The following is a 25,000-nucleotide window of genomic DNA, read 5'->3' as shown; positions in this document are numbered from 1 at the left end:
CCAAGAGCAAATATGTTGTCTGTTTCAATAAATATTTCGCTGGAAAAGGATTCTGTGGTATTTTCTGCCTTTGTGAATTATAATATCATGTTGTGTATTGAATTTTCGAGCTTAAGGTTCAAATGTGATATGGGAGAAGTTTTTTAGTATTGCTCTGTAAGCAGGAAGGGTTCACAGGCCTGTTGGAAGCGTGCTTGAGTTTCAACAAAATGAGCCCCAAAATCAATGAAAACTTGTGACGCAGATGAATAATAAAGTAGCTGCTATTTCCAAAATGATGGAATTACCTGGTGATAAATAACGTCGTACGCGTCTTGGAGAGTAAATTTTGACTTTGCATAAACAAGAGTTGGGCGATTGTGATCTTTGTTTTGACTTCGCTCATTTCATTGTCAAACTTTATAACACTTGACAGAAAAGGAAACTTACAAAAACCCGCTATCTTGCCATCATTTGACACAGATGCTTCACTGTTTGACGAGTAAACATGCCGCGGTAACTTAATCACGGCGCCCGCTGAATTCCGGCCCTGTCACTTTCGATTTTGCAATTTACTTGAACGTAGCAAAAATCTCCCAAAATGTTTGTCGCTGATCGTAACTTTTTATATTCTATATTCACGGTTCAAAATTAATGTAGTTTTCATGTCGTAAATATTTTATTCTCGATCAACCGTCCGGGAAACTTCCTTCTGCTCTTTCTGAAAACTATGTATCAATAGTTATTTGCTTTTTCATCAATATTTGTTTTGCATAAAGCAAGCTAACAAAATCTGTACCTTGCTGAGTTCGCATTTGTTAGCGTTAATAGTATTTTCGGTCAGATGTTTCTGTTTTTGGTGAGGGGTTTATTGTTTTGGTCTCCCATCCTAACACTAACCCCGCGAAACAGGCACTGGACTTCGACAACAATCTATCGCCTGCCGAGACGAAATCAAAGTGAGCTGCATTTACCTGAAGTACATGGTAATTTGACACGATTGAGTTTCTTGTCTTCACGCACGCAATGAAATAGGAAGAGGTTTTCGCCTCCAAGAGCAAATATGTTGTTTGTTTCAATAAATATTTCGCTGGAAAAGGATTCTGTGGTATTTTCTGCCTTTGTGAATTATAATATCATGTTGTGTATTGAATTTTCGAGCTTAAGGTTCAAATGTGATATGGGAGAAGTTTTTTAGTATTGCTCTGTAAGCAGGAAGGGTTCACAGGCTTGTTGGAAGCGTGCTTGAGTTTCAACAAAATGAGCCCCCTTGTGACGCACATGAATAATAAAGTAGCTGCTATTTCCAAAATGATGGAATTACCTGGTGATAAATAACGTCGTACGCGTCTTGGAGAGTAAATTTTGACTTTGCATAAACAAGAGTTGGGCGATTGTGATCTTTGTTTTGACTTCGCTCATTTCATTGTCAACCTTTATAACACTTGACAGAAAAAGAAACTTACAAAAACCTGCTATCTTGCCATCATTTGACACAGATGCTTCACTGTTTGACGAGTAAACATGCCGCGGTAACTTAATCACGGCGCCCGCTGAATTCCGGCCATGTCACTTTCGATTTTGCAATTTACTTGAACGTAGCAAAAATCTCCCAAAATGTTTGTCGCTGATCGTAACTTTTTATATTCTATATTCACGGTTCAAAATTAATTTTGTTTTCATGTCGTAAATATTTTATTCTCGATCGACCGTCTGGGAAACTTCCTTCTGCTCTTTCTGAAAACTGTGTTTCAATAGTTATTTGCTTTTTCATCAATATTTGTTTTGCATAAAGCAAGCTAACAGAATCAGCATGTCAGCCCAGAAGCCAATGTTTCTCGCTTCTCTTTTATTTGTTCTTCTTTAGAGACTTGAATGCTGTATTTCAATACCACACAATTCAGTGCCTTCTGATTTTCTGTAGCACGTACCACAGGCAAACCAGTGTATGCTTCACAGAAGCATCTAGTTTTTCTCTTTTTTAGTTTTTTTTTTTTTTTCCGTGTCGGTAAAAGTCTTGCCTGTCACTCCCCTGGTAAGTGGTGTCTTTGTGTATAGAGCCTTCTGTGCGTATTTTCTTAGGATCGAGAGGGTAGTGGAACTGCGTAGATTTGTCTGGTGGACACAATAGAATCATTAACTTAGCCTGCAATGGCGTCGAAAGTCATAGTGGATCCATAAACAAAATATACCCTTATGAAGCTCAATAATGGAAAGTCAGTTGGATAAACTAGGCAGGGATCTCGAAATCGACGAGTACTGGACTTCGACAACAATCTATCGCCCGTCGAGACGAAATCAAAGTGAGCTGTATTTACCTGACGTACATGGTACTTTGACACGATTGAGTTTATTGTCTTCACGCGCGCAATGAAATAGGAAGAGCAAATATGTTGTTTGTTTCAATAAATTTTTCGCTGGAAAAGGATTCTGTGGTATTTTCTGCCTTTGTGAATTATAATATCATGTTGTGTATTGAATTTACGAGCTTAAGGTTGAAATGTGATATGTGAGAAGTTTTTTAGTATTGCTCTGTAAGCAGGAAGGGTTCACAGGCCTGTTGGAAGCGTGCTTGAGTTTCAACAAAATGAGCCCCAAAATCAGTGAAAAATTGTGACGCAGATGAATAATAAAGTAGCTGCCATTTCCAAAATGATGAAATTACCTGGTGATAAATAACGTCGAACGCGTCTTGGAGAGTAAATTTTGACTTTGCTTAAACAATAGTTGGGCGATTGTGATCTTTGTTTTGACTTCGCTCATTTCATTGTCAAACTTTATAACACTTGACAGAAAAGGAAACTTACAAAAACCCGGTATCTTGCCGATCATGACTAAAACACCACACGAGTACATACGGGTAACATACGAGTAACATACGAGTAACATACGGAACATACGGATACATACGAATACATACGACTAACATACGACTTACATACGAGTAACATACGAGTAACATACGGATACATACGACTAACATACGGATACATACGAATACATACGAGTTTCTCATAAAGGAAGCTCTAATTATAGGCCTTGCAGGCATTTTTCACGTCAGCAAACACGTACCCGGCTCAGTTTGAGGGGGGAGGGAGGGGGTGTTGATCAACCGCCCAAGGCTTTCGTTAAATTTAGTCACAGTAAAATAAATTCACATGGAGTGCAAAACCCTTAGCTTGCGCTACAAGATGAGAATATATTTTGGATGTCGCTTATGTCGTGTGACGTCATCAGATCCGCCATCTTGATTTCACTATTTCAGCTTAAGTTGCCTATGATAAATCAGTGCAAAAAATCAGTGCAAAAGCAAGCCAGAAAGCTTAAATGGGGTAAATGATTATGACAGACCTGCTCTGACTTCCTTACGTGCCTTAAATGTAAACTGGCCTGACAGTCAATCATCTACGAGAGCAACATCCAAAATATACTGTCATCTTGTTGCGCAAGCTATAGGCGGCGAAATACGAGACACAAAAACCCTAAACTTGGCGCGAAACATTATTTCGTTGCAAGTTTGGGTCGATTTCTCCTGTTTTTCACCTTGCATGATCAACTTGTCGCGCAACAAAAACATTTGTTGCGGGTTGAAGAAAGTTATTGCGAAAAGTAGAGCGCAGATCTACTCTGAGCAACAAATTTTGGCTTTGTTGCTCGTTTTTCATCAAGCTCACAACTTGTCGCGCAACACATGTGCTCTTGTACTAGCAAATCAACCACTCAGCGCCCTGCATTTCTTCAACCCGCAACAAATGTTTTTCTTGCGGGTCAAGTTGATCACGCAAAGTGAAAAACGCGAAACATCGACCAGAACTTGCAACGAAACAATGTTGCCCCACAAGTTGAGGGTTTTTGTATCTCGTCTTTCACCGCCTTAAGGGTTTTGCACTCCATGTGAATTTATTTTACTGTGACTAAATTTAACGAAAGCCTTGGAGGGTCTATCAACACCACCCCCCCCCCCCCCCCTTCCTCAAACCGAGCCGGGTACGTGTTTGCTGACGTGGAAAATGCTTGCAAGGCTTATAATTAGAGCTTCCTTTATGAGAAAAACATTCGTATTACTCGTATGTATTCGTATGTATCCGTATGTTGATCGTATGTATCCGTATGTTACTCGTATGTTACTCGTATGTCAGTCGTATGTCAGTCGTATGTATTCGTATGTATCCGTATGTTCCGTATGTTACTCGTATGTTACTCGTATGTTACTCGTATGTACTCGTGTGGTGTTTTAGTCATGATCGTATCTTGCCATCATTTGACACAGATGCTTCACTGTTTGGCGAGTAAACATGCCGCGGTAACTTAATCACGGCGCCCGCTGAATTCCGGCCATGTCACTTTCGATTTGGCGATTTATTTGAACGTAGCAAAAATCTCCCAAAATGTTTGTCGCTGATCGTAACTTTTTATATTCTATATTCACGGCTCAAAATTAATGTTGTTTTCATGTCGTAAATATGTTATTCTCGATCGACCGTCCCGGAAACTTCCTTCTGCTTTTTCCAAAAACTGCGTATCAATAGTTATTTGCTTTTTCATCAATATTTGTTTTGCATAAAGCAAGCTAACAAAATCTGTACCTTGCTGAGTTCGCATTTGTTAGCGTTAATAGTATTTTCGGTCAGATGCTTCTGTTTTTTATGAGGGGTTTATTGTTTTGGTCTCCCATCCTAACACTAACTCCGCGGAACAGGGCTTGACTTCAGTGAAATTTAGCATTACAAAGCTGTCAGATGCTCAGAGGGCACACTCGTGGTGAAAATAAGCTGTGAGGGAACTTGAAAATTATCAACATGTCAGCCCAGAAGCCAATGTTTCTCGCTTCTCTTTCATTTGTTATTCTTCGGAGACTGGAATGCTGTATTTCAATACCACACAATTCAGTGCCTTCTGATTTTCTGTAGCATGTACCACAGGCAACCCAGTGTATGCTTCACGGAAGCATCTCGTTTGAGGTCAAACGAGTCTGATCAGCAGGTTGGAGATCGAATTCTTCTTTCATTAATTTTTGTTTGAACCAATTGCATAAGAAGTTGTCCCCTTGAAAATAATATTCACATGGCACCTCAAGACCATAGCCACCCCCCCTGTTTACGCGTTTTCCTTTAATAATGACCTTTTCAGAGTTTGACGGTCTCTATAAAAATTTAGTCAGCCGCGTTACCGTTAGTTTAGGAAAATATCCGATTACATCAAAGTATTCTGTCAAGTTGACAACAGAAAAAGACGCAGACATCCCATTACTTTTCTTCTCAGAACAAATAGGTTGTAGAAAAAATTTCACTCTTTTTGTTAGTCTCTTTGTATGTTCTCCTTCTCAAAGAAGTTATCGTTGCAGTTCAGTAATTTTGATCGAGTAAGTAGTTTTATCAGCGCTGTCATACATAAATTGAACATTGAGTGACTAACAGTAATATACAATAGCATTTTTATTGTATTTGACCTGTATTTTTTTGTAACCTGTATTAATTAGGCCGTCACCTAGCCATTCCCCGAGGGTGACCGCTTAATGCATGCTCGACTGTAACAAGATGGCTGGTGATTGAAATAGTTGCATGCTGCTCAGTCAATATTTAACAGTGAAATGGTTAAAGAAAACAAATTTGACTCTGCATAAACATGCCTGTTCGAAACAGGTTTAGAGATCAATGCAACTTTAATTAATTCATTATCTTACCAGTTGGACCGTTAAAAGCAACATCTGTATAACGATTTTTTAACCCATCTAATCCAGCCTTGCATTCGTCTATTGAACGGACCATGCCGGCTTCCACACCTAACCTCATGTTGGCAACGAATTGATCAAAACTTGTTCCAACCTCCTTGAATTTATCCCTTAGAGTCTCCATTTCATTTACCGTCGATGGCTTAAAATGCTTCAAGGATGACTGCATATCAATGAGAATGAAACACATCGGGTTCCAACAGAATATGTCACCACCCATCATCCAGTCTGCCACATAGTAGTTGTATAAGTAGGGCACCATAAAAGGAAAGCCATGTTTACCCCAGTGAGCCAGCTGAGAAATTGCTCGTTTCTCCCGGAGAGTCAGCTTCTCCTTGTCGATAGGCATTTCCTCGAGGTCCTTAGCTATTTTGACAGCTGCGTCTGTGATCTTCTTGATGTTTGAAGGACTTGGATCGTAACATCGATACTTCTTTCTGATCTCATCTGGTTTGACGCCAGGCCTGCTTGCAATTTTGTCAGGATTTAGCTCGTAATACTTATCTTGGGCTTCCTGCAAAAAGTCGTCAAGGCCAACTCGTTTAGCTTCGTCCGAGTATTCACATCGATTATCTTGTTTTGTCACAGAAGAATAGCTTTCTTTGGAATCTACCATAAACGCAATTCCAACCATTAAACATATCAACCCCACAAGTAGGATCAGAGATCCGATAATCAACAAGCATCGACTTTGGTTTCGCCGACGTAGCAGAATGTATTCGCTTGCCATTCTGTTATGAACCATTTAATTAAATAATGGCGGGGAGATTTTATAATTTACGCTTGAGTTGTTATTCAAACCAAGCGGTTCTGCATACGTTACAGCAGACCAGGCAAACAGTACTTGTCCACTGACGTTTGTTTGAGAGAAATATAATCGCATCACGGATGCAAATATTTGCGGTGGAAAAGTCGACTGGCACGAACTCAAATAATTATACGATTTATCAATATTGACATAGTTCACCTTTATAATTTCTTAACTGACTTTAAAAGTACTTTGAATCTTTTACATGTATTTATTACAAACCCTTTACGATAAAAAAATACAAGAATAGCACAGTCTTGCACAGTTGCACACCTTCTAAGATTGCTATCTCATGGTCAGCCCCTGCATTTTCAGGACCATTAAGTCCTGTTCAAGGTTGAATATTTCCACGACTGCTTGCATGTAATTCGTACTCAGTGTTAAATCATTAGACGGATCATGAAAAGTACCGTATTCAAATCAATACTAATGATACGGAACGATTCATTTCGTCAACGATTTATACATTAATACACGCCACTTGCACACCATTCATATGCAAATAAGTGTCCGGGTATCCTGCAGTTTATTTTCCTGTAACAATGTGTAAAAAAAGAGTTTTGCGCGGAAGAGCGCCGAAATGGTAAAAATAATAGTATATCATTGGCTGCTGGTTCCTGTTGAAGCTCGCTCCATTTGTAAGCCTCGGAAGTTTGTGGCAGTTAAGTGGTTTGTAAATATTACAAGACAAACTACTCAAGGCTTAGAATCATGGAAACCAGCTAACCTTACAACGGTATCTCTCTACAGTGACAGGCAAAAGAAAAGAAAGGTGTTTTGCTAAAATGAGCTCCACTATCACTGAAGTTGTATCTCTTAACTTAAATAGAATAGTTAGGAAGATTCATCTTATTTTAGTACCGTTGGGAATAACGCCTCAGATAATTAATTTAATTGTTATTAGTGGTTTTCAACAAAATGTCAGAAATGCTTAACGCTTTCAATTGTTGCATCCCTTTTGACCCTTTCATTCCCAAGATCGAAACGTTCATTCTACCAACTAGTAATTTGGTGATATATAAAGAAGAGGTTCTGTCACAGAATCGTACGCAAGTAGACACAGCTGCCACGGGTTTCAGCCATGCGCCACTTATTGCTATAGTTTTCTTTCAGCACTGATTCCTTCACAGCGTGAGGGGGCTGGCAATCAAACTACCAAACCGTTCCTACGGAAATAGTCAAATAGTCATTTCTCGAGTCCCTATAACTCTACAGTTATCCTTTTTCGACAAGTGTGTTCTATTTAACATTTCTTTGTCTGGTTCTACTCACAGCCATATTTGATAAATCTCGTGACGAAAACAGAAATTGCCTAAAAAACTCAGCGAGTTAACTGTTTTTCACAAGTTTTAAACGCAACAGTATAATAACATTCTGACAAAATCTGTAGCATAATATTTCTCAAAAGATTATGACGTCATAAGGCCCTCCTTTGAAACACTTTTCAAAATACCAGTTCCATTTTTTGTCCAAACAGAAATACCATGCTACAATTTACGAAAGATGATGGGGCAAGTCCGGTTAAGAAAACCCGCTTCTTCCTTTCGTTTCCTGAGAGTTTTTACATGTTTTTCACTGAGACGCACGGCAGAGGACTAGGACTAGTTGCGCATGCGCCTTCTGATTGAAATGATGTCAGATTGCCATTGAAAAGTTGGGGGTGTTTACATGAGAAAACTCACACAGGTGCGAGTTTCACATCGGGTGACTTCATGATTTTATACCCGCGTTTACATGATGACAACAATCTGAAACAGATTAAATGGTAATCTCGTACCCAGATCTCCCACGGCCATACGGAAGGAAGATCTGGTAAAGTTCGATTTCGAGCATGCTCAGTGCCAGCGATGCCCAAAATAGGGGCTTTTCTATCACCGCGCATGTTCGTACTCTCTGTTGTGATTTTGGGTGATTTTGGGGAATAAACATGGATTTCGAGGGTATTCTTGAAGAGATTCTTTTGGGTAGAGAACAAGGAAACTTTAAACTTAAGCCCAAACAGAAAGAAGCGCTACAGGGGACTGTTTTTGAACGGTCGAGATTGTTTAACTGTCGGAGCAACGGCAGAATCACTGAAAGAAGCGCTAAGGCTTAATCAGTAAACGAGTGCTATTTTCTTCACACGATCTCGTGCAAAGTGTAGTTAGCCAAACCGTAAATTGAAAACTAAAATGTTGAAGAGGGTTTAGGCTTAATCACTGAAACGAACGCTTACGATTAATCAGTAAACGAGCGCTATTTTCTTCACACAATCTCGAGAAAAGTGTAGTTAACCAAACTGTAAATTGAAAGCGAAAATGTTAAAGAGTGCTTAGACCTAATCACCGCAACGAGCGCTATTTTCTTGACACGATCTCGTGAAAAATGTAGTTAATCTAACGGTAAAATTCAAAAATTGATCACTACTAATTCGCGTCACGCTTTAAGAACGAGAAATACTGTTTTGAATAAATGACATACCTCAACTTGAATTTATTAGTTGATGCGTAGTCAGCTACGCAGAACTTTATTCGAGTGGCAGGGTACGTGGGGCTTTCGTCGGTACCATTTACACAAATGTCGCAAATTTTTAAAGTGATTTTCCTCAAATGTAAAGCTTTTCCGGCGTCGGAAAAAATACAACTTTCCTCCGGACAACTGGCATTTATTCAAAACAGCACATGAGCTTGCGAAAACCAAACCTTCACTAAGTGCCCCGCGAAATAAGCCAATCGGAGCGTAGCTTGCATTACCGCAACCTTTTTTTAGAAGCCAATGAAAAATGGTGTACTGTCGAACTTTACCAGATCTCACATTTCCAGTGACAGAGTGAGATCGGGGTACGAGATTAATTAAATGGATAACTGAGACCACCCCTCTCCACTCACTCATCAAAATCGGTTGCTATGGTGATATCTCTTTGGCGGTACTTTGACAGAAAAGGACACCGAAAGCTTGTATCCTATCGGAGATATGTGTAACAAAGATCTTCTTAGAGCTGAGAAAGAAGGCGCCAAGCGAAGCAGTTTAACAAGCAATTTTCCCGCCACAACGACAGGTACGAACAAAAAATGGACAGTAGGGATGCCGTCACGGGCCCCAAATAAGGAAAAAGGGCGGGAAACCCACGTGACAAGTGAAACTTGGTTCCTGATCATGAGCCGACACGAGAGAAATGACAGTAAGGGATCATGTCATTCCCGTCTTTTTTGCTTCTTTGGGGTCCCCAAAAGTCCATATCTAATTCGTACCTTCACCCTTTCTCTTCAGTTTTCGTCATGGTCACTTGCTAGACGGATCTCCGTCGCTTCGCTCCCTATTTTGCGCGCAAAATTATAAACACACAGTGACTCGGTCCCAATCTCCACTCACTCATCAAATTCAGTTGCTATGGTCGGTACTTTCACAGAAAAGGGCCCCGAAAGCCTTTATAGATCTACTACCGATCATCTTTGGAGATGAAAGTGTCTTAAGGGCCCATTTTTATTCTAGACGAAACGGGATCGTTTGTTATTGTTCTGAATCTCGAATAGCCTATTCCGACTGGCCAACTACTTTTGTCGCACCAGTTCGTGTCGTTGAAAACAAGAAACATCGATATTAGCCTGATCGTCGTGTGGTTTAACGGGTGATTTTAACTAGCGAAACCGCTAAAATTACCTTTTATCTTTAGGCAGTCAGGCGACTTAGACATTGGAGAATCACTGGAGCGGAATTTTACGGTTCGGCTATTCAGCAAGAGGAATAGAACAATTCTGAAGCTCACGAGCTTGGTGACATTATTTCAGTGCTGAAATGCATGGCTTACTTTAAACTTACTTTTACGTTATCAGTTTCGATTTGTTAGGATACCTAGTACGCAGAAGTAAAATAGTCTTGTAAAGATGCTCGTGCCCAAAAGAGTGGCAAAGTTTGCTGTCTTTGTGCAGCACAAAGTGTTCGCCGCAGGAATCCGTCATTTTGTTCGATACTATTCGACTTCAATTAGAAATACTTTAAACAAATACAATTATAAAATGATCCGTAGAGAACTCATTCAAATCAGGACCTCAAAGATTTTTCGACTGATAGCTTTTGACGAAGAAGATTCTGAAAAAAAAAGTTGTAATTAAATTATGCGTGGCACGCAATGCATTCAGTGTGAAAATGAGCCTTTAAAGGAATGATCTCAAAGGTGGTTTTCAACGAATGTCTAAAAATACAGATCGATAACAATGGTGTACTGTACGAATGCAGATAGAAGAGGAAAAGATGCTTATGCGAGGTATTTTGTCTTAGTTCACTAACAATACATCCACCATTAAATAAAAAATTGAACAAGATAATAATTTAGTTTTTGTTAGTTAAATCGAAGGACAAAATAGAATCGTCACGTAAATTACTGTCAAGGTGAAGAACGCAAGGTGCCTCTTTTCTGGCTCTATCGAGGGTAATGGACTCTTGGCTCTATCTTATACAAGCAGAACATGTTGGTGTTATAACTTACTCTATCTCTGTAGAGAAAATAGAAGAGAATTGGACAACTTAGTAGAATCGTCATGTAATCGCAGTCAAGATGAAGAACGCTATGTTTCCTTCAATTTTTATTCTCGTTTTGTTTTTGGTTTCTATCTAGCCAATACAAGTAGTACGAAAAGTCATTATGAATAGTTTATCCTTTTAGAGAGTTAAAGTACGCGATACTTTGAACAACTTCGTTAACAACAAAATTGCCGCATAAGTTTCAAGAAAAACATGTTTTGGGCGATGCTATAAGGGAATCCTTGCTGACGTCATTGTTTAAATTCTATTCATTAGCATACGGGTTTTCTCGCAGAAGGCATCATGCTATACTTCAAACGGTACAGAGAGCTTGTTGAATGTACTTAAATCTCCAATTTCAAGTCTCTCAGCTTTGATAACGTGCCAGTTATTAGCCTTTAAAAACTAATAAATTATTTGGTTGCAAGAAGCGCTAATGATTCCAAACATCTTTGTAAATTTCGAATTTTAAAAGTGTCGTTGCTCCAAGATTATTTGGTACTGATCGCGTTGAAATTTTCAGAGAGAGCTATTATGCAATGTACTTTCAATACTCAGTACTTTATTCTTAGCTGACTGACTAGAAAATGATAACCTTGAGGCTAACTAAACAAAGATTCCCCTATATAATTTCGTAAACAAAGTAAGTTTGCGCCCTTCCCACGACATGCGCATAACATCTTTTCATGTTGGTCTTATACTCGGGCCCAGGCCTTTCGCCGACCCAACACTCGCCGTAGAATTTAAAGCCAAATATTCTGTACTTGGTTTGTTTTACAATTTCGTAGCATTTTGCCACCAATTTACCAATATCAAACCAGTCTATGTTCGAACGAAAGTTCTTCTCCAGGACTGGAAGGAGATGCTTGTGTGGTCTTTCACTATAGCACCCCAGTGGTCGGTACTTTATCTCTGCAAAGAAATTAAGATTGATGCCATTCTTAATGCAAAGAAATAGGCATTAAAACCCTGGAATAATTACACGGCAAATGGTAAAACCTGTGTAAACGGATTAAATTGAAAAAAATGAAGTTGAAAAAATTGAAAAAAATGAAGTTGAATTAATTCGCGACGTTAGTGCAATTGCGTACTGTCAAACGCGTGTCATGCTATTAGAAAAGCATGCCTGGATTGAAAAAAAAAGTTCATGCTTAAAAATGAAAGCTGTTTATACTTAAAACTGTTTCTATAAGGTTACTTCCGTATTGAATTAACTTGAATTATAATCACCTCATAATCGACATTATTAAAATTAATTAATTATAAACAAGTAAGTGTCACCATTCCTTTAAAAATACAGCAACACACTTGAGTTTAAGGAACACGTTTCGATATTTAAAACATCATCATCTGCCATAGTGAGTGTAATAGTAAAATATTTACAAGACGATCAGTATATATTAAACTATCAGTACAATGATTCTTTGTGATTCTTTGATGGTTCTTGTTGTGGTAGATTAAGGTGGCTGGAATCAGTTTCACTACTTTTAAGGCCCTTTTTTACTAAAAGGGTTGTCACTACAACACTGTATCACGAAACAGCAATGTTATGGTGCCATATGAAACACCAATTATTGCTTAACAAAATGCGCCTAAAATTGTGACGTAATAGGTTACCGTGACAACGTGAAAGCTCTACAAACCACCTTGTATTTCGTATTTACTTGCTTATATCTCAAAAGTGAACTCGGTGACCCCCATTTTTTCTTGTAGAATAGTAATTAGCAATCTGAGAGAGAACTATCGACAAAGTTTAAAAAAAAATTATTGGAAGCCAATTTAGGGCTACCCTAAATGTTTCGAAAAATTACGTCACTATTATGTCAGAATAGTGGGCGCATTTTGTTTATTTAATTTACTTAATTTACTTATTTAATTGGCCCAAAATAATATACCCATACAGTGCACGAACTAACTGAGGGAGGATAACACAAGGGGGAAACTGAATTCCCATTTTAAACTGTTCTCCTATATAAATATGGATAGCAACACGTATACATTACTATGTACAAAATACAAAACTCTAAAAATATGCGTTATGAAAATGACTTTTTAAAAAATTATCTATGCATAAAACAGATTACTGTTGACTAGATAACAAGAGTGGAATGAAACTTGATTTAAATTGTCTTAGAGACTTAATCGCAAAAATATGGGAAGGTAGCGAATTCCAATCATTGATGTGTCTATTAAAAAATGAAAATTTAAAATAATTTGTGCGGGCATGTTTTGGTGTCAAAAGATTTTGACTAGATCTTAAACTTGCTTCACCTATTAAGTCAAAGTTCTTAATGCTATCTATATTACAGAGACCAAATAATATTTTGTACATCTGAACAAGACAGAGGTATTTCCTCCTTAATTCTAGGGAAGGCCAGTTTATATTTTTAAGTCTTTCATAGTACTCAAGTCTAGGGCCACATATCAGCCTCGTGGCTCTCCGTGGTATTGACTAATAACATTGGTATGTTTAATAAGGGTTCCTCACAGCACAGCAGTACTCCAGTGATGGTCTGACGAAGACTTTGAAGGCTGTCTCTACCGCTACTGGAGACTTGTACCCAAACGATCGCCTAATGAACTCCATGGTACGCCTTGCCTTTGCACAGATTGAAGATATACGTTGATCGCAAGATAGGGTCTCAGATACAGTGACACTAAGGTGCTTGTGATGATCAACAGTTTTAAAGGTCGTGCCATTTAAAGAGTAATCACATTTAATTGACTGTTTCTGCCTTAAAACATGTGAGATACGACATTTTTCTTCCTTGAGTTGTATCATGGAAGGAAGCGTCCCACCAATTGCTCACAGATTCCAAGCCTCCTTGAAAAAGTTGGTTGATTTAATTTGCTTGTGAAGAAAACTGTCGTCCGCAAAGAGGTCTATATTGCAGTATACACTGGATGGAATGTCATTACTGAATATTAGGAACAGGAGTGGACCCAGTATGCTCCCCTGAGGAACCCCTGACGTAACATTTAGCCAACTCGAAGTTTTACCTTCAATAACTACTCTTTGTACTCTTCCAACAAGAAAATTTCTTACCCAATCATTCACTAGACAATTAATGCCGTAAGCAGTAATTGGTGTTTTTATATGGTACCATAACATTGCTGTTACGTGATACAGTATAGTAGTTATAACCCATCTAATACGAAAGTATCTAAACCTGGTTAAACTGGTTCCCGCCACCTTAAATGTCCGTAACAAGCAGATGAATTCGAAGGAACCAACAGTATTATAGAAAACACAACTGACGTGATCAACTTGTTTGGTGAGTTAAGACAACAAAAATGTTGATCATGCCAGTGTAGCAAGTACGTTTTTCATGTCGTTTTTGTTACATAAACTTGTAAGACTGTTTGACTCTTGCAAGCAACCATTTCAAACAGCCAAGACGATTTCGTTTTTCGGATTTTGACACGGCATTCTTTGTGGCAGTTGAGCCTTCTGGGGCATCACCGCAGAGGTCATGGGTTCGAATCCCGTTGAAGCGTGTCTAGAAGAGACAATTGCTTAAATTGTTCCGCTCAGTGCTAGGACCACGTCTCCCAATTTCGTGGAATCCAATTGTTGTTATACATAATTGAATCTAGTTATTAGCCTTTCCTGACCCCTTCTAGAGGTCTTGGAGTTTTCTTTGATAGTCCCATGAGGATATTAGGGAGTTTATTTTATTTTATTTGACTTCGCCCCAACAAATGTGTGGCAGGGAGGCCACGACAGCATAACCAATTACTGTGGTCCCAAAAATTAATACTGAATTACAAAAATATTAAGCTTAATAGTTAAAAAAGCAAGTTATATCTTTAACAATCGGTTGGGCCATATTACATTTAGGACAAACAGATTTCCATGTTTTAGGATTGTCCGGGTTGTAAATGTTCAAGAGGGCATTTGTATAATATCCAAAAAGTTTATTTTTAAACGAAGCGAGTGAAAGAGAATTGTCTTTAATGTAGGTAAGTAGAGAATTCCAGATCCTGCTTGTACGTATAAAGAATGAGCGCTGGTAAGTTAAAGTTCTATACTCTCTTGGTAGTATAGGTAGTAGCATTACTGGCATGGCAGACGAAAAGAAAAAGAAAAGATGACGTCTACGATAACGATAAGTCATTTCAAAATAGAACTGCACAGTGGTATAGATTTCGTTATTAGTCCACCTTGCAAAGGCTGTGCCGTAAGGGCGGAGCATTCTATGACTGAGCTAACACAAGCAGTTTTGAATTTAAGTAGAGAGTAAATTACTCACGTTACCGTCGGAGAAACTTTAAATTTGGTTATTTTGCGTTGTTGCTTGGTAGAGCACTTCACAGAAATCTTCTAAAATGCGTGAATTGCGGCACGATAGAATAATATCGTAGCTCCCTAGCTTTGACGTTGCCAGAGGCAGTGCTACGTGCTCAGTAATGAGACAGTTCTGTAATATACTAATTAGCACACTTCTGTCATCTACATCTTCCCTAGCTTCCTATAACATTTTTAAAGCAGCTGATACTTATAACAATAACCCCACCTTGGCAGTTCAGAGTGTTGCAAATTCGGCTTTGAAAGCCTGCTCCAAGCCGAGTGCAGTCTCTACCTCCACCAGATGGTCGAGGATTGTTGCAAGCTCTCCTTCGAAATTGAATCCCTCCGCCGCAAGATTTAGAACAAGGGCTGAAGTTTGTCCAATGTGCATATCCACCGTCAACTGTAAATTAAAAAAAAAAAACAAAAAAAACAAAAAAAACAAAAAAAACAATGGCAATGCTCAGAGCCCGAGGCTATTAACTACTAAATTACCTTGTAAAGTTAAGTTAAGTCTGTTTACGAGCCAAGCGGCCCATCAGGGTCGGAGCTTATCCCGGTTTCTGTGGCATGAAGCGACTAGGAGTATTTTTACTCCCCCCTGGATGGGATGCCAGTCCATAGCAGGGTTACCCACTTAAGAAAACTACAAACTTTGGCCTAAAATCTACAACTTTTATTGGTGCCAAAGTGTGGAATTCTTTACCGGATAAATTACGTTCAACGAAAATTCTTAAGGAATTTAAGAAGTCTGTGAGAGAATTACATCTGTAATGTACATAATTTTATGTTTCATTGTAATAATTTTAAGAGTTAGGATTGTTTATTTATTGATATAGTTAGAATGTTAGTTATTAATTGATCATGTATATATACATATACAATTTTTATTTATTTATTTCACTTTTCTCGGCATATTAGCATGTATTTGCTAGGGGCCTAATCAGCCTCATCAACCCGAGTTGAAATAAAGTTACTTACTTACCCATTTATACACCTGGGTGGAGATTGGCACCGTGGGAGTAAAGTGTCTTGCCCAAGAACACAACAAAATGTCCCCGGCCTGGACCCGAATCCGGACCACTCGATCCGGAGTCGAGCACACTAACGCCTCTCGTTACCTTGTGACGACAGATAATTCTCCGATAAAGAGGTAAAGATATACTGCTTTCACTTAAACTGGGGTGAATCACTGCTTCTGGTCAATAATACTTCTTTTCACCGATTTTTTTCCGTTCTACTTGAACTTGAAGGTAAAAGACGTAGCTAAACGTGGTCGTTAAACTAATCAGTCCTTAAACTATGTTAAGCCAAAAAGATTATAGCCTTAGGAATTAAAGAAGTTAAGACAAGGACACGTTTGTAAATGTAAATGTAAATGTAATGCTTTGTTTATAGTGGAAGTGCACTTAGCTATCAAGCTAGTTAACAGGCACCCCACTTTTAACAATGTGAAAGAAACAATTCAAAGTTAACAGAAACATTATTAAGAAGCCCAACTAGCAGGAGGCAACCAGTTGGCTATTTACAAAGCGTGGTAGAGTTGAATCCGGGACAACCGGAAACAAATCCTAACCAGAGGTTAGAGCGGGATTTGAACCCGGAGCAGCCGCATGCAAACCCAACGCCCTAACTACTCGACCACGCTGCCTCCTTGAAAGGGTTCTCATCATAACAGAGATTTTCGAAGCGCATTTTATTAGGGCTCTTTGAAGGATCTACTATATTTGATAGCCAGATTAATACTGCTATTTAGAATACGGATCAGCACACATTTGAAAAAGAAAAAGAAAGAAGAAAAAAAAAAGTTATTTTGATGGATCGAGCCTCTTTATTTCTGAACGGGCCACCACCACCACTAACTATAGTCCAGGCAATCCGGGTGTGAATAAAGTCATGCCACTATGATACCGCCGACCAGTGAAAATCGAGGTAAAGCCACCTAAAGAGGCATTCAGCGCTGCATCATTAGCCATAGATTATTTATACCTGATTGCAGACTTAGCCCTTGTCGCTAGCAGCGAGCTGAGTTTTTTTTGTTTCCTCGATCAAATCTTTCGTTTTTTAGACCCGGTCTTTTTCACACTTTTTACCTAGGGAGAACCTTCCCGTTTCGACTTCTGTCCTCGTTTCAAGCGTTTAATGGCCTAGTAATGATGATATCGCCTCGCATATTCCTTTAACACAACCGCATCGACTACAAATAAATGGCGAACTCAACACGCGATAAAGTGAAGATACCCGCGTCAAACTGTGCGGGTGTTAACGAGTGTTGACATCTTATAACACCTTAGGGGATTAACATTTCAGTCACGAAAAACATAAAAATTTGCGATAACTCCGCAACAAAAAAGCATTTTCAAATAATGTCTTTTTTACAAGGAAAAAAAAAATATAATGAGCTATCTTATGGTAGCTTTTTAACATCTTGCAAAATTTGAGACCGAAAAGGTGAGCAATACCCTTAAAATGTTATTTTAGAATCGACAATTTAATTAGACATGTCGAAGTTCTAAATCTAAAAGTAGACATTACCTGCACGTGGAATGAATAAATCTTAAACTTTCCGCTGGTATCATGATAGAATTTCGGATATGCCAAGATTTAAAGAAATTTCTCATTTCGTAAACTGGATGGGTTTTCAATTACGCAAAACGCTGTTATTTTACTTTTGACAGCAAAAGTAAACAGCAGTGTGCGCGTGCTCATTCTGCTGCTTTGAACGACGCAATTCAATAGGTTGTTTGAACGTTACGTCATCGCTGCCAAGTTGGTGGACGAAAACAAAAGATGTTTCATTAGCTCCTTTTATTCGTCCACAAGCAATTGTACATTGTAGCATTGTTATCTGTGTCTCTAGAGATTGCTTGCAAACCACCACCTATTTAATGATCTCATCTCGGGTCCAAAAGAAGTGACTTTGACCAACATACCTCCGTTACAGCATTAAGTTATGAAAACAAACCAAAATATGGTCAGAAAATAAGGTAAAGTGACCTCAGTGAAGGAGGAGAGGCAAAAAGAGGGGCCTTAAATTGTACGAAGATTAATACAATGATTGTGAACGCCAATTTAAACCCTGCCTTCGCAGGGGAAAATAAATAACCTCACGTCGTTAAAAAAAAAAAGATAAGTTACTTTTTTATCCAGTTATCTCACAGAAGTTGAGAACTTTTTATCGGGGGTGTTTTAACATACTGACTATTTTGACTTGACAGGATGAACCAGACTGGTAGGCGGCTCCCGCGTTGCAATATGTAATCAAGCTGTCGAAAAAGACGGAGTATTTCTTATCTGTAGAGGAATAGATAGTGTTAATCGAGCTAGCAAAAAAAGGGGAGACTCCCATTATTGTTGTACAAGGCGATAGCGTCCATAGAAAGTGCCGACAGAGATATACCCACCCGACTTACATTATACAATCTAGGCGTCACGGTATGAAAGCAGACCACATCCAGAGAACGCTTCATTCGCGTGAAGGTTCGCGGTTTGATTTTAGAAAGGACTGCTTGTTTTGTGGAACGGAAATCAGTTAAGAGGAGGAGAGAAGAAAGTGCAGGGAAATATACACAGTACGAACGATTGATATGCAAAAGAGTCTGTTAAGCTCATGCGAAGCAAGAGGGGATGAGTGGGCTGAGGTGGTTCGTACAAGAATTCAAAGCGTTTATGATCTTCCTGCAGCCGATGCCATATACCATCATGAAAGTAGTACAAATTTCTGGAAACAAAAAATGAGTATCCCATGACCTTTTTATCACCAAAATGCCTGAAAGCAAAAAGAGGAAGCTCAGGTGTCCAGTAGACCAGGATGTGAATGTTACCTTTTTAATGTCGTTCAGTTCTTACAGGAAAATGACGACGAACAGGTGACTATTTCTGATTTGATTGAAAAAATGCAAGAGTATTGGTTGGTCAGCTACTAGTAGTTCCTACAGCAACCGCTACATGAAAGATCGGATCATAGAGCAATTTGGCAAGCACGTGATAATTACGAATAAACACGGTTTTAGAGGTTTTTCACGTGCAGGAGAAAGGGCAAGATGACCCAGATCAAGAGAAACTGGATGTATTGAGAGATGCAGCTAAGCTTATACGCAGTGATATTAAACTGATAGAGACATCCAATAAGTATTACCCCATAATTGAGACTGATGTTAGCAAACACGTTGAATTTTAAACCCTACAATAAAGCTATTTCTGGAGGGAGTTTCCTCAGGCAAAAACAGCGCTATAAAGGTAGCATTTGTCAAACAAGCAATATTGCAGTCCTCACGCCTACAAACGGTCTTGGAACCCTTACAGATCGGTTTGGCCGTAAGATCATTCTTTGCCTAGGGCCGTTTCACACTGTCAAGAGTTTTCTAGAGAGCATCGGCTACCTAATGGATGGTGCAGGATTGAAACAACTGCTCGAGTTGATCTACGCTCCCAACACTGTCGATCATATTCTGGCAGGGAAAGCTATAGCCTAATGAGTGCGTGGACATCTTATTATGACTGCCACTCTGAACGCATTATTGTACTCAGCAGCGCTATGTGTACAAGTACCTCATCTACAAACTACGGGTATGAATAATTCCACATAAAATTTACTACCGTAATCATTCATTACTGGTATTCTGTAAGTAGTAAAAATCTGTTCTGGCATTCCAGATGAAACACCAATGTAATGCGATGAGACTGATGAGCACGGGCAAGATCTTCCCTTCCTCCTAGCAAATTCCAGCGAGGTAAGTTTTGAATGGCAACTTGGCGTATAGTGGAGGTACGTTAACGAAGTACATTTCTCATTGCTCTCGATTGCTTAAAATGATCTGACGGAGAGCTCTTAGCCAGTATCCCTGTCCAATCCTCCACTAGTGGCCAGACAACTGCACAAGATAACGATCAATTCAGTAAGTCTTATGTCATAAACCAAAGACACTTTTTCCCCCTTCTAACAGTGGATATTTTCACTGTTGCAGGCAAAGAGATTGCTATCGGCCCCAATAATAAAAGAAAACACCGATGACCTGGTTATCAAGAAAGAGATCCTATACTCCGAACCTGTTGGGAAGAAGAAGGCAGTGGAAGAAGTCGCAGCCTCTGAAATTCTCAGCAGAATCCTTGTAGGCGTCACTGAAGAACGCAAGAAAATTAAAGCAACAAGCCGAACAGCCTCACCGTGGTTACAATGCATGGACAAGATTGACATCTTGTGTCCTGTCATAAAAGCTGAAAGGACTGCAAATTGGGAAATGCTATGAAAGCCAAAAGAGTTTTTTACTATACGGTGGCTTATCTTGTGAACAGTACCGTCCACCCTGCAATAAACCAGGTCAATTTTGAAACAAAAGCTTAAATAAATGATTTTGTTGATTTTATTCGTAAATCATCGAATGAACAGACACAAAATATGAAATGAAGGATACGGATAAGGCTTTCGTTCACAACTATCCGATGGAAACGATCACTGAAAACGGGACTTTTCAAAAACGCTGTTCAGAGTGGAACTTTTTGAAAACGCTTTTTTTTGTGTATACGTGTGTACGGACGAAAACGGAACTTTACGAAAACGCTGACGTCACACTTTCAGTTCCGATTCACTCCGCGCAATATTATAAAGTTACTCAAGATGGAGGACAGGTGCTTCACTTTCTAGTCTGTAATACTTAGGCTTTTTGAAAACTAATTGCCTGTTTGAAAGCAAATTTAGCTTTTCTATTTCTTCAAGCTGACTATTTTAATCAAAGATGGAGCGAATTTATTATTTTGGGGGCTCATAAAGGCATGATAGACCTTATTCATAAATCGCAGTCACATTTATAATTCTTTTGTCCAATTGCAAAATAGCCTACCAAGCCTCATTTTAGAGCAAGAATTCTTTTCAATTCACTGTATGGTATTGAGGCTTGGTAGGCTAATTTGCACTTGGACAAAAGAATTGTAAATTGACCTCCATTTATGAATAAGGTCTATTCGCCCTTGTAACACGGCGGCCATATTGTCCCGGGAGACCGAAAAAGCTTTGTTTTACCACGCCAAGCCTCACCCCCAAGATTTCCACTGCGAGGCTTGGCGTGGTAAAACAAAGCTTTTTTGGTCTCCCGGGACAATATGGCCGCCGTGTGACAAGGGCGAATACTTATGCGTCAAGCGTGTGCAGTCGGGTTATTGTTTAAAAGTTATCGTTTTCAAATCGATTTATCGTATACGTGTGGACGTGCGAAAACGCTACATGAGGATGGGATTTTCTTTTTTTTTTTGACAGCGGAGAAAATAAGTTGCATTTTTAAACGAATACGGATACGTGTAAACGGGGCCTTTGAACCTGTGTTAGAAAATGTTCAATAGATAGATAGACTGGTTTATTCTCCACTTACGTCAAAAGTTAACAGAACAAAATAAATAAAACAAAATGAAAAGAGTAGAGAAGAGGATGAAAAGAAAAGTTTTAAAATTGAACAAGGGAAATCAAGGTGTTAGGATTTAATGTTTTTCAAAAAAATATAGAATTGATGCAATTCAACCGAATACTCTTTTCATACAGTTGGAGATAAGGGTTAACATCGCCACATCTGGCTGTCGACCAGGTCACATGATAACTTAAGTGCTTGATTTATGTGTATCCCTCTTGAAGTAAAGATTATTCATTTAAAGGCATCTATTATGTTTAACTCCCTTAAGGATTGGGTGGGGGAAAGGTATTTGTACGCGAGGGAAAATACTCAATTATTTTAAATCTCTTGTTTTATTGCTTCAACTTTTATCTTTTAATACAGTAATCAGTTAAACTATTAACGTCTTATTTGTCGACCAAGCTTGTTCTCTTCAGAACAATGAATTGATTTGAAATAAATTCAGAATTCTTTTTAGCTATTAGTTTATTTTGAGACTTTAATATTAAACATTCATCGTTAGAAGAGCAGCTAGTTGTAATTTATCGCCTTGGTTACTTCATAACTGTTATAACCGCTTCTGGTTTCTGCTGTCATCTAGAAATAAACAATATTGACAGACTTTTTAGCAATCTTTATGTTAACAAGCGCCATGTTAAAAGGATGAGTCATTGCCGCTAGCAATTGCGCATGCTCACTAGCTCGCTAGTTTGAGCACTCTGGCATGGCTTAGATGTACCACATATTTTGTAGCTTTGGGGTGGCTTATAAGCTAAACGTCCATCCTAGACATCAGCACTGCACTGATGATGCCCAGAAAACTGTATACTGTCTGCAGTTATAATATACATATACACATATGACTTCACAGAAGTTTAGGTTATTGCTCCTTAATCGATTGAGTTAAGCGCTCTCCGAAATACGTTCTACTCAAAAAATGAAATTATATATACATACATACATACATACATACATACATATGGCTTGTATATATGCAAGCCATTTATAAAGCGTTAAATAAAATTTTGAGAGACGTTTCTTAGTTCATTGAACTAACTCTATAGAAACACGGAGTACATGTTTTATATTTCTTTTAGACAACAACGCAACTAGAAAAAGGAAAACAGCTTGTTAACTCTAATTATCAAAATGCAAATTCTCTTTGCTCGCCCCATCACTACGTCAACAGCGCGTGCTAGTTCTGTGTCTCCATCGAGTTATAGAAACACAATTTTTAACCAATGAGCGCGGGTATTTTCGTAGGACTGTTTTCTAAATCTTAGTATTCTCTATACAGAGAATATTAATAAGGCATAAATTGTTTTCTGATATGCAAATATTCTCCTCTCACAATGTGAACCATTGCTTGGAGTCCAGAGGGACACGCTTTTAATTTTGTGGAATATTTTTTAAGTCGTTCAAAAAACTCACAGCGCGTGTTTCATCGGGTTTATATCCCGATCCAACACTGCTGCTCGTGTTTTAAACATTACTTGTCATTATCATTATCATTATCACTACCTTTATTATTAAGGATTATTGTTATTATTATTATTATTATTATTAGTAGTAGTAGTAGTAGTAGTAGCAGTAGTAGTAGTAGCAGTAGTAGTAGTAGTAGTAGTAGTAGTAGTAGTAGTAGTAGTAGTAGTAGTAGTAGTAGTAGTAGTAGTAGTAATAGTAGTAGTATCAATGAACCAATATATTTATTTATTATAAGTGTCAAATGTCATAGTAGTTTATAACTAACCAGTAAATTGGGACACTGAAATAAGTTAAAGGAAAGTAGAAAATCAGAGCGGTGAGGAATTAAAAAAAAATCAGAAAAAACAAACTTACACAATATTATTACATTTCTTATAATTTTATGCAAAAAAAAAATGACTTCAGAATGGTAAGTTTCCATTTCAGACGAAATTTTCACAGTTATTTTTTGAGAAACTAACAGTGAAAATTTCGTCTGAATGGAACCTAATACCTGATACCCCTTTATACTTTTTGGCTTTTGTCGATACTCCGACGTTTCTCAAACCTTTTTCCATCCAAATATTACGTTGGTGTTTCCCAAAATTTCAACTTAAATTAACCCTACCTGTTGCCTTTTGTTCATAGGAGGAGAAACTAAATTCACTTATGGTCGATGATTCATGAAAAATTACCTTTGCAAAGAATGTCTACATTGCACGCTTCTCGAAGAGGTGGTTTTGCAGCCTTTTTACATGATGCATCCGGGAGATCGCTGTATTCGTCACCGCCAACATACACTTTGCAACTCTTAGTACGAGCCATCATTCCGCCACCACAGGACTTGGAGCACTGCAAATATGCAAAGCACGACAATGATATTTAACAATTATTCTACGAGGGCGCTCTGGATATGAAATGATATATATAACCAACGAGGCGCGTGTTGGTTATGATCATTTCATATCCAGCACGCCCGAGTAGAATAATTGTTTTATTAAAAAGCCCAACATCACAACTCTTTTATGTTGAATTTTTTCTCTTTTGTCGGCCATTTTTTCTCGGAGCCGCAAAACTGTGTATTTGCTGCTGTGTTCATTGACCATATTTGGTAGTGCAGGTATATGAGCTGATAACTTGTGTCCGGCGAGCCAATGAAAATGCTGGAAATGTGATATCCGTAGTTCAGTTTTTAATAACAGTTAATAACCCGGAGAAAAAGATCCCGAAATTCGCGGCAATGACTGAGATCACGCTAGCGCTCGACACTGTTACGATGTGTTTTTCGCAGCTGCTGTCAACACCATTAAAATTCTGTGTGACACTGGACAGGATTCATAGCTACCTTAAAATTTGCCAGTTGTGAGTGTGGCTATGAATTTTTCCTAACTTTGCAAATAGTTTCATCTTTGCCAGCTAATCTTTTTTCAGCATTAAAAGTTGAGGTCACCGAGTTCATTTTTAAGATACAAGCATTGAAAGGCAAAATAAAAGCCATTCTTAGATTACTCGTTTGTTTCCATGGTAGCCCATTACGACATATTAGTGAGTTCATCTTTTTCAGCAATTATTGGTGTATCATTTGGTACCATAGTATTGCCATTATGGGAAACGGTGCTGCAACTAGACTTAATCCTTCAATAAGTTGTTAAAACTGGTTTTGAGCTTCCTTGGGCCACCTCAACCACTTATAGTCACGCTGACGTTTGAAACTGAATTAGAAAAGATGTTACCTCTCCCCATTCAGATGCCACCCATTCAGCTGGACAATGCATTAGGAAACATTTCTGTACGGTTTGGTCGGGCTTCGGCTGCTGGCATTTGTCTTCATCAAGCTCCATAAATTC

At 38.5% G+C, this 25,000-nt stretch overlaps 2 protein-coding genes across 5 annotated transcripts in view; both read right to left on the bottom strand.

Moving 5' to 3' along the window:
• Positions 1–6,492, bottom strand: part of LOC137981677 (uncharacterized) — a 22,706-nt gene extending 16,214 nt beyond the window's left edge. The window contains exon 1 of the mRNA XM_068828748.1: positions 5,663–6,492. Within this exon, the coding sequence (XP_068684849.1) occupies positions 5,663–6,455 (793 nt within the window). The 5' untranslated portion in view covers positions 6,456–6,492. The remainder of the gene's footprint in view (positions 1–5,662) is intronic.
• Positions 6,493–11,084: 4,592 nt separating this feature from the next.
• The window catches only part of LOC137983603 (A disintegrin and metalloproteinase with thrombospondin motifs 6-like), a 57,549-nt gene continuing 43,633 nt past the window's right edge, over positions 11,085–25,000 (bottom strand). For 3 of the 4 annotated variants that reach the window (XM_068830748.1, XM_068830750.1, XM_068830749.1), the window contains 4 exons: positions 24,887–25,000; positions 23,849–24,005; positions 15,536–15,712; positions 11,085–11,930 (listed from right to left, as the gene is read on the bottom strand). The exon at positions 24,887–25,000 is cut by the window's right edge and continues 97 nt beyond it. In XM_068830748.1, the coding sequence (XP_068686849.1) occupies positions 11,641–11,930; positions 15,536–15,712; positions 23,849–24,005; positions 24,887–25,000 (738 nt within the window). In that variant the 3' untranslated portion in view covers positions 11,085–11,640. Of the gene's footprint in view, positions 11,931–15,535; positions 15,713–22,173; positions 22,287–23,848; positions 24,006–24,886 lie in introns of those variants that run through there. The other variant, XM_068830751.1, reaches the window with a different exon arrangement.

Source organism: Montipora foliosa, chromosome 13 (assembly GCF_036669935.1).
Source record: "Montipora foliosa isolate CH-2021 chromosome 13, ASM3666993v2, whole genome shotgun sequence".
Taxonomy (NCBI): Eukaryota; Metazoa; Cnidaria; class Anthozoa; order Scleractinia; family Acroporidae; genus Montipora; species Montipora foliosa.
This window is presented reverse-complemented; position numbering and strand designations above follow the sequence as displayed.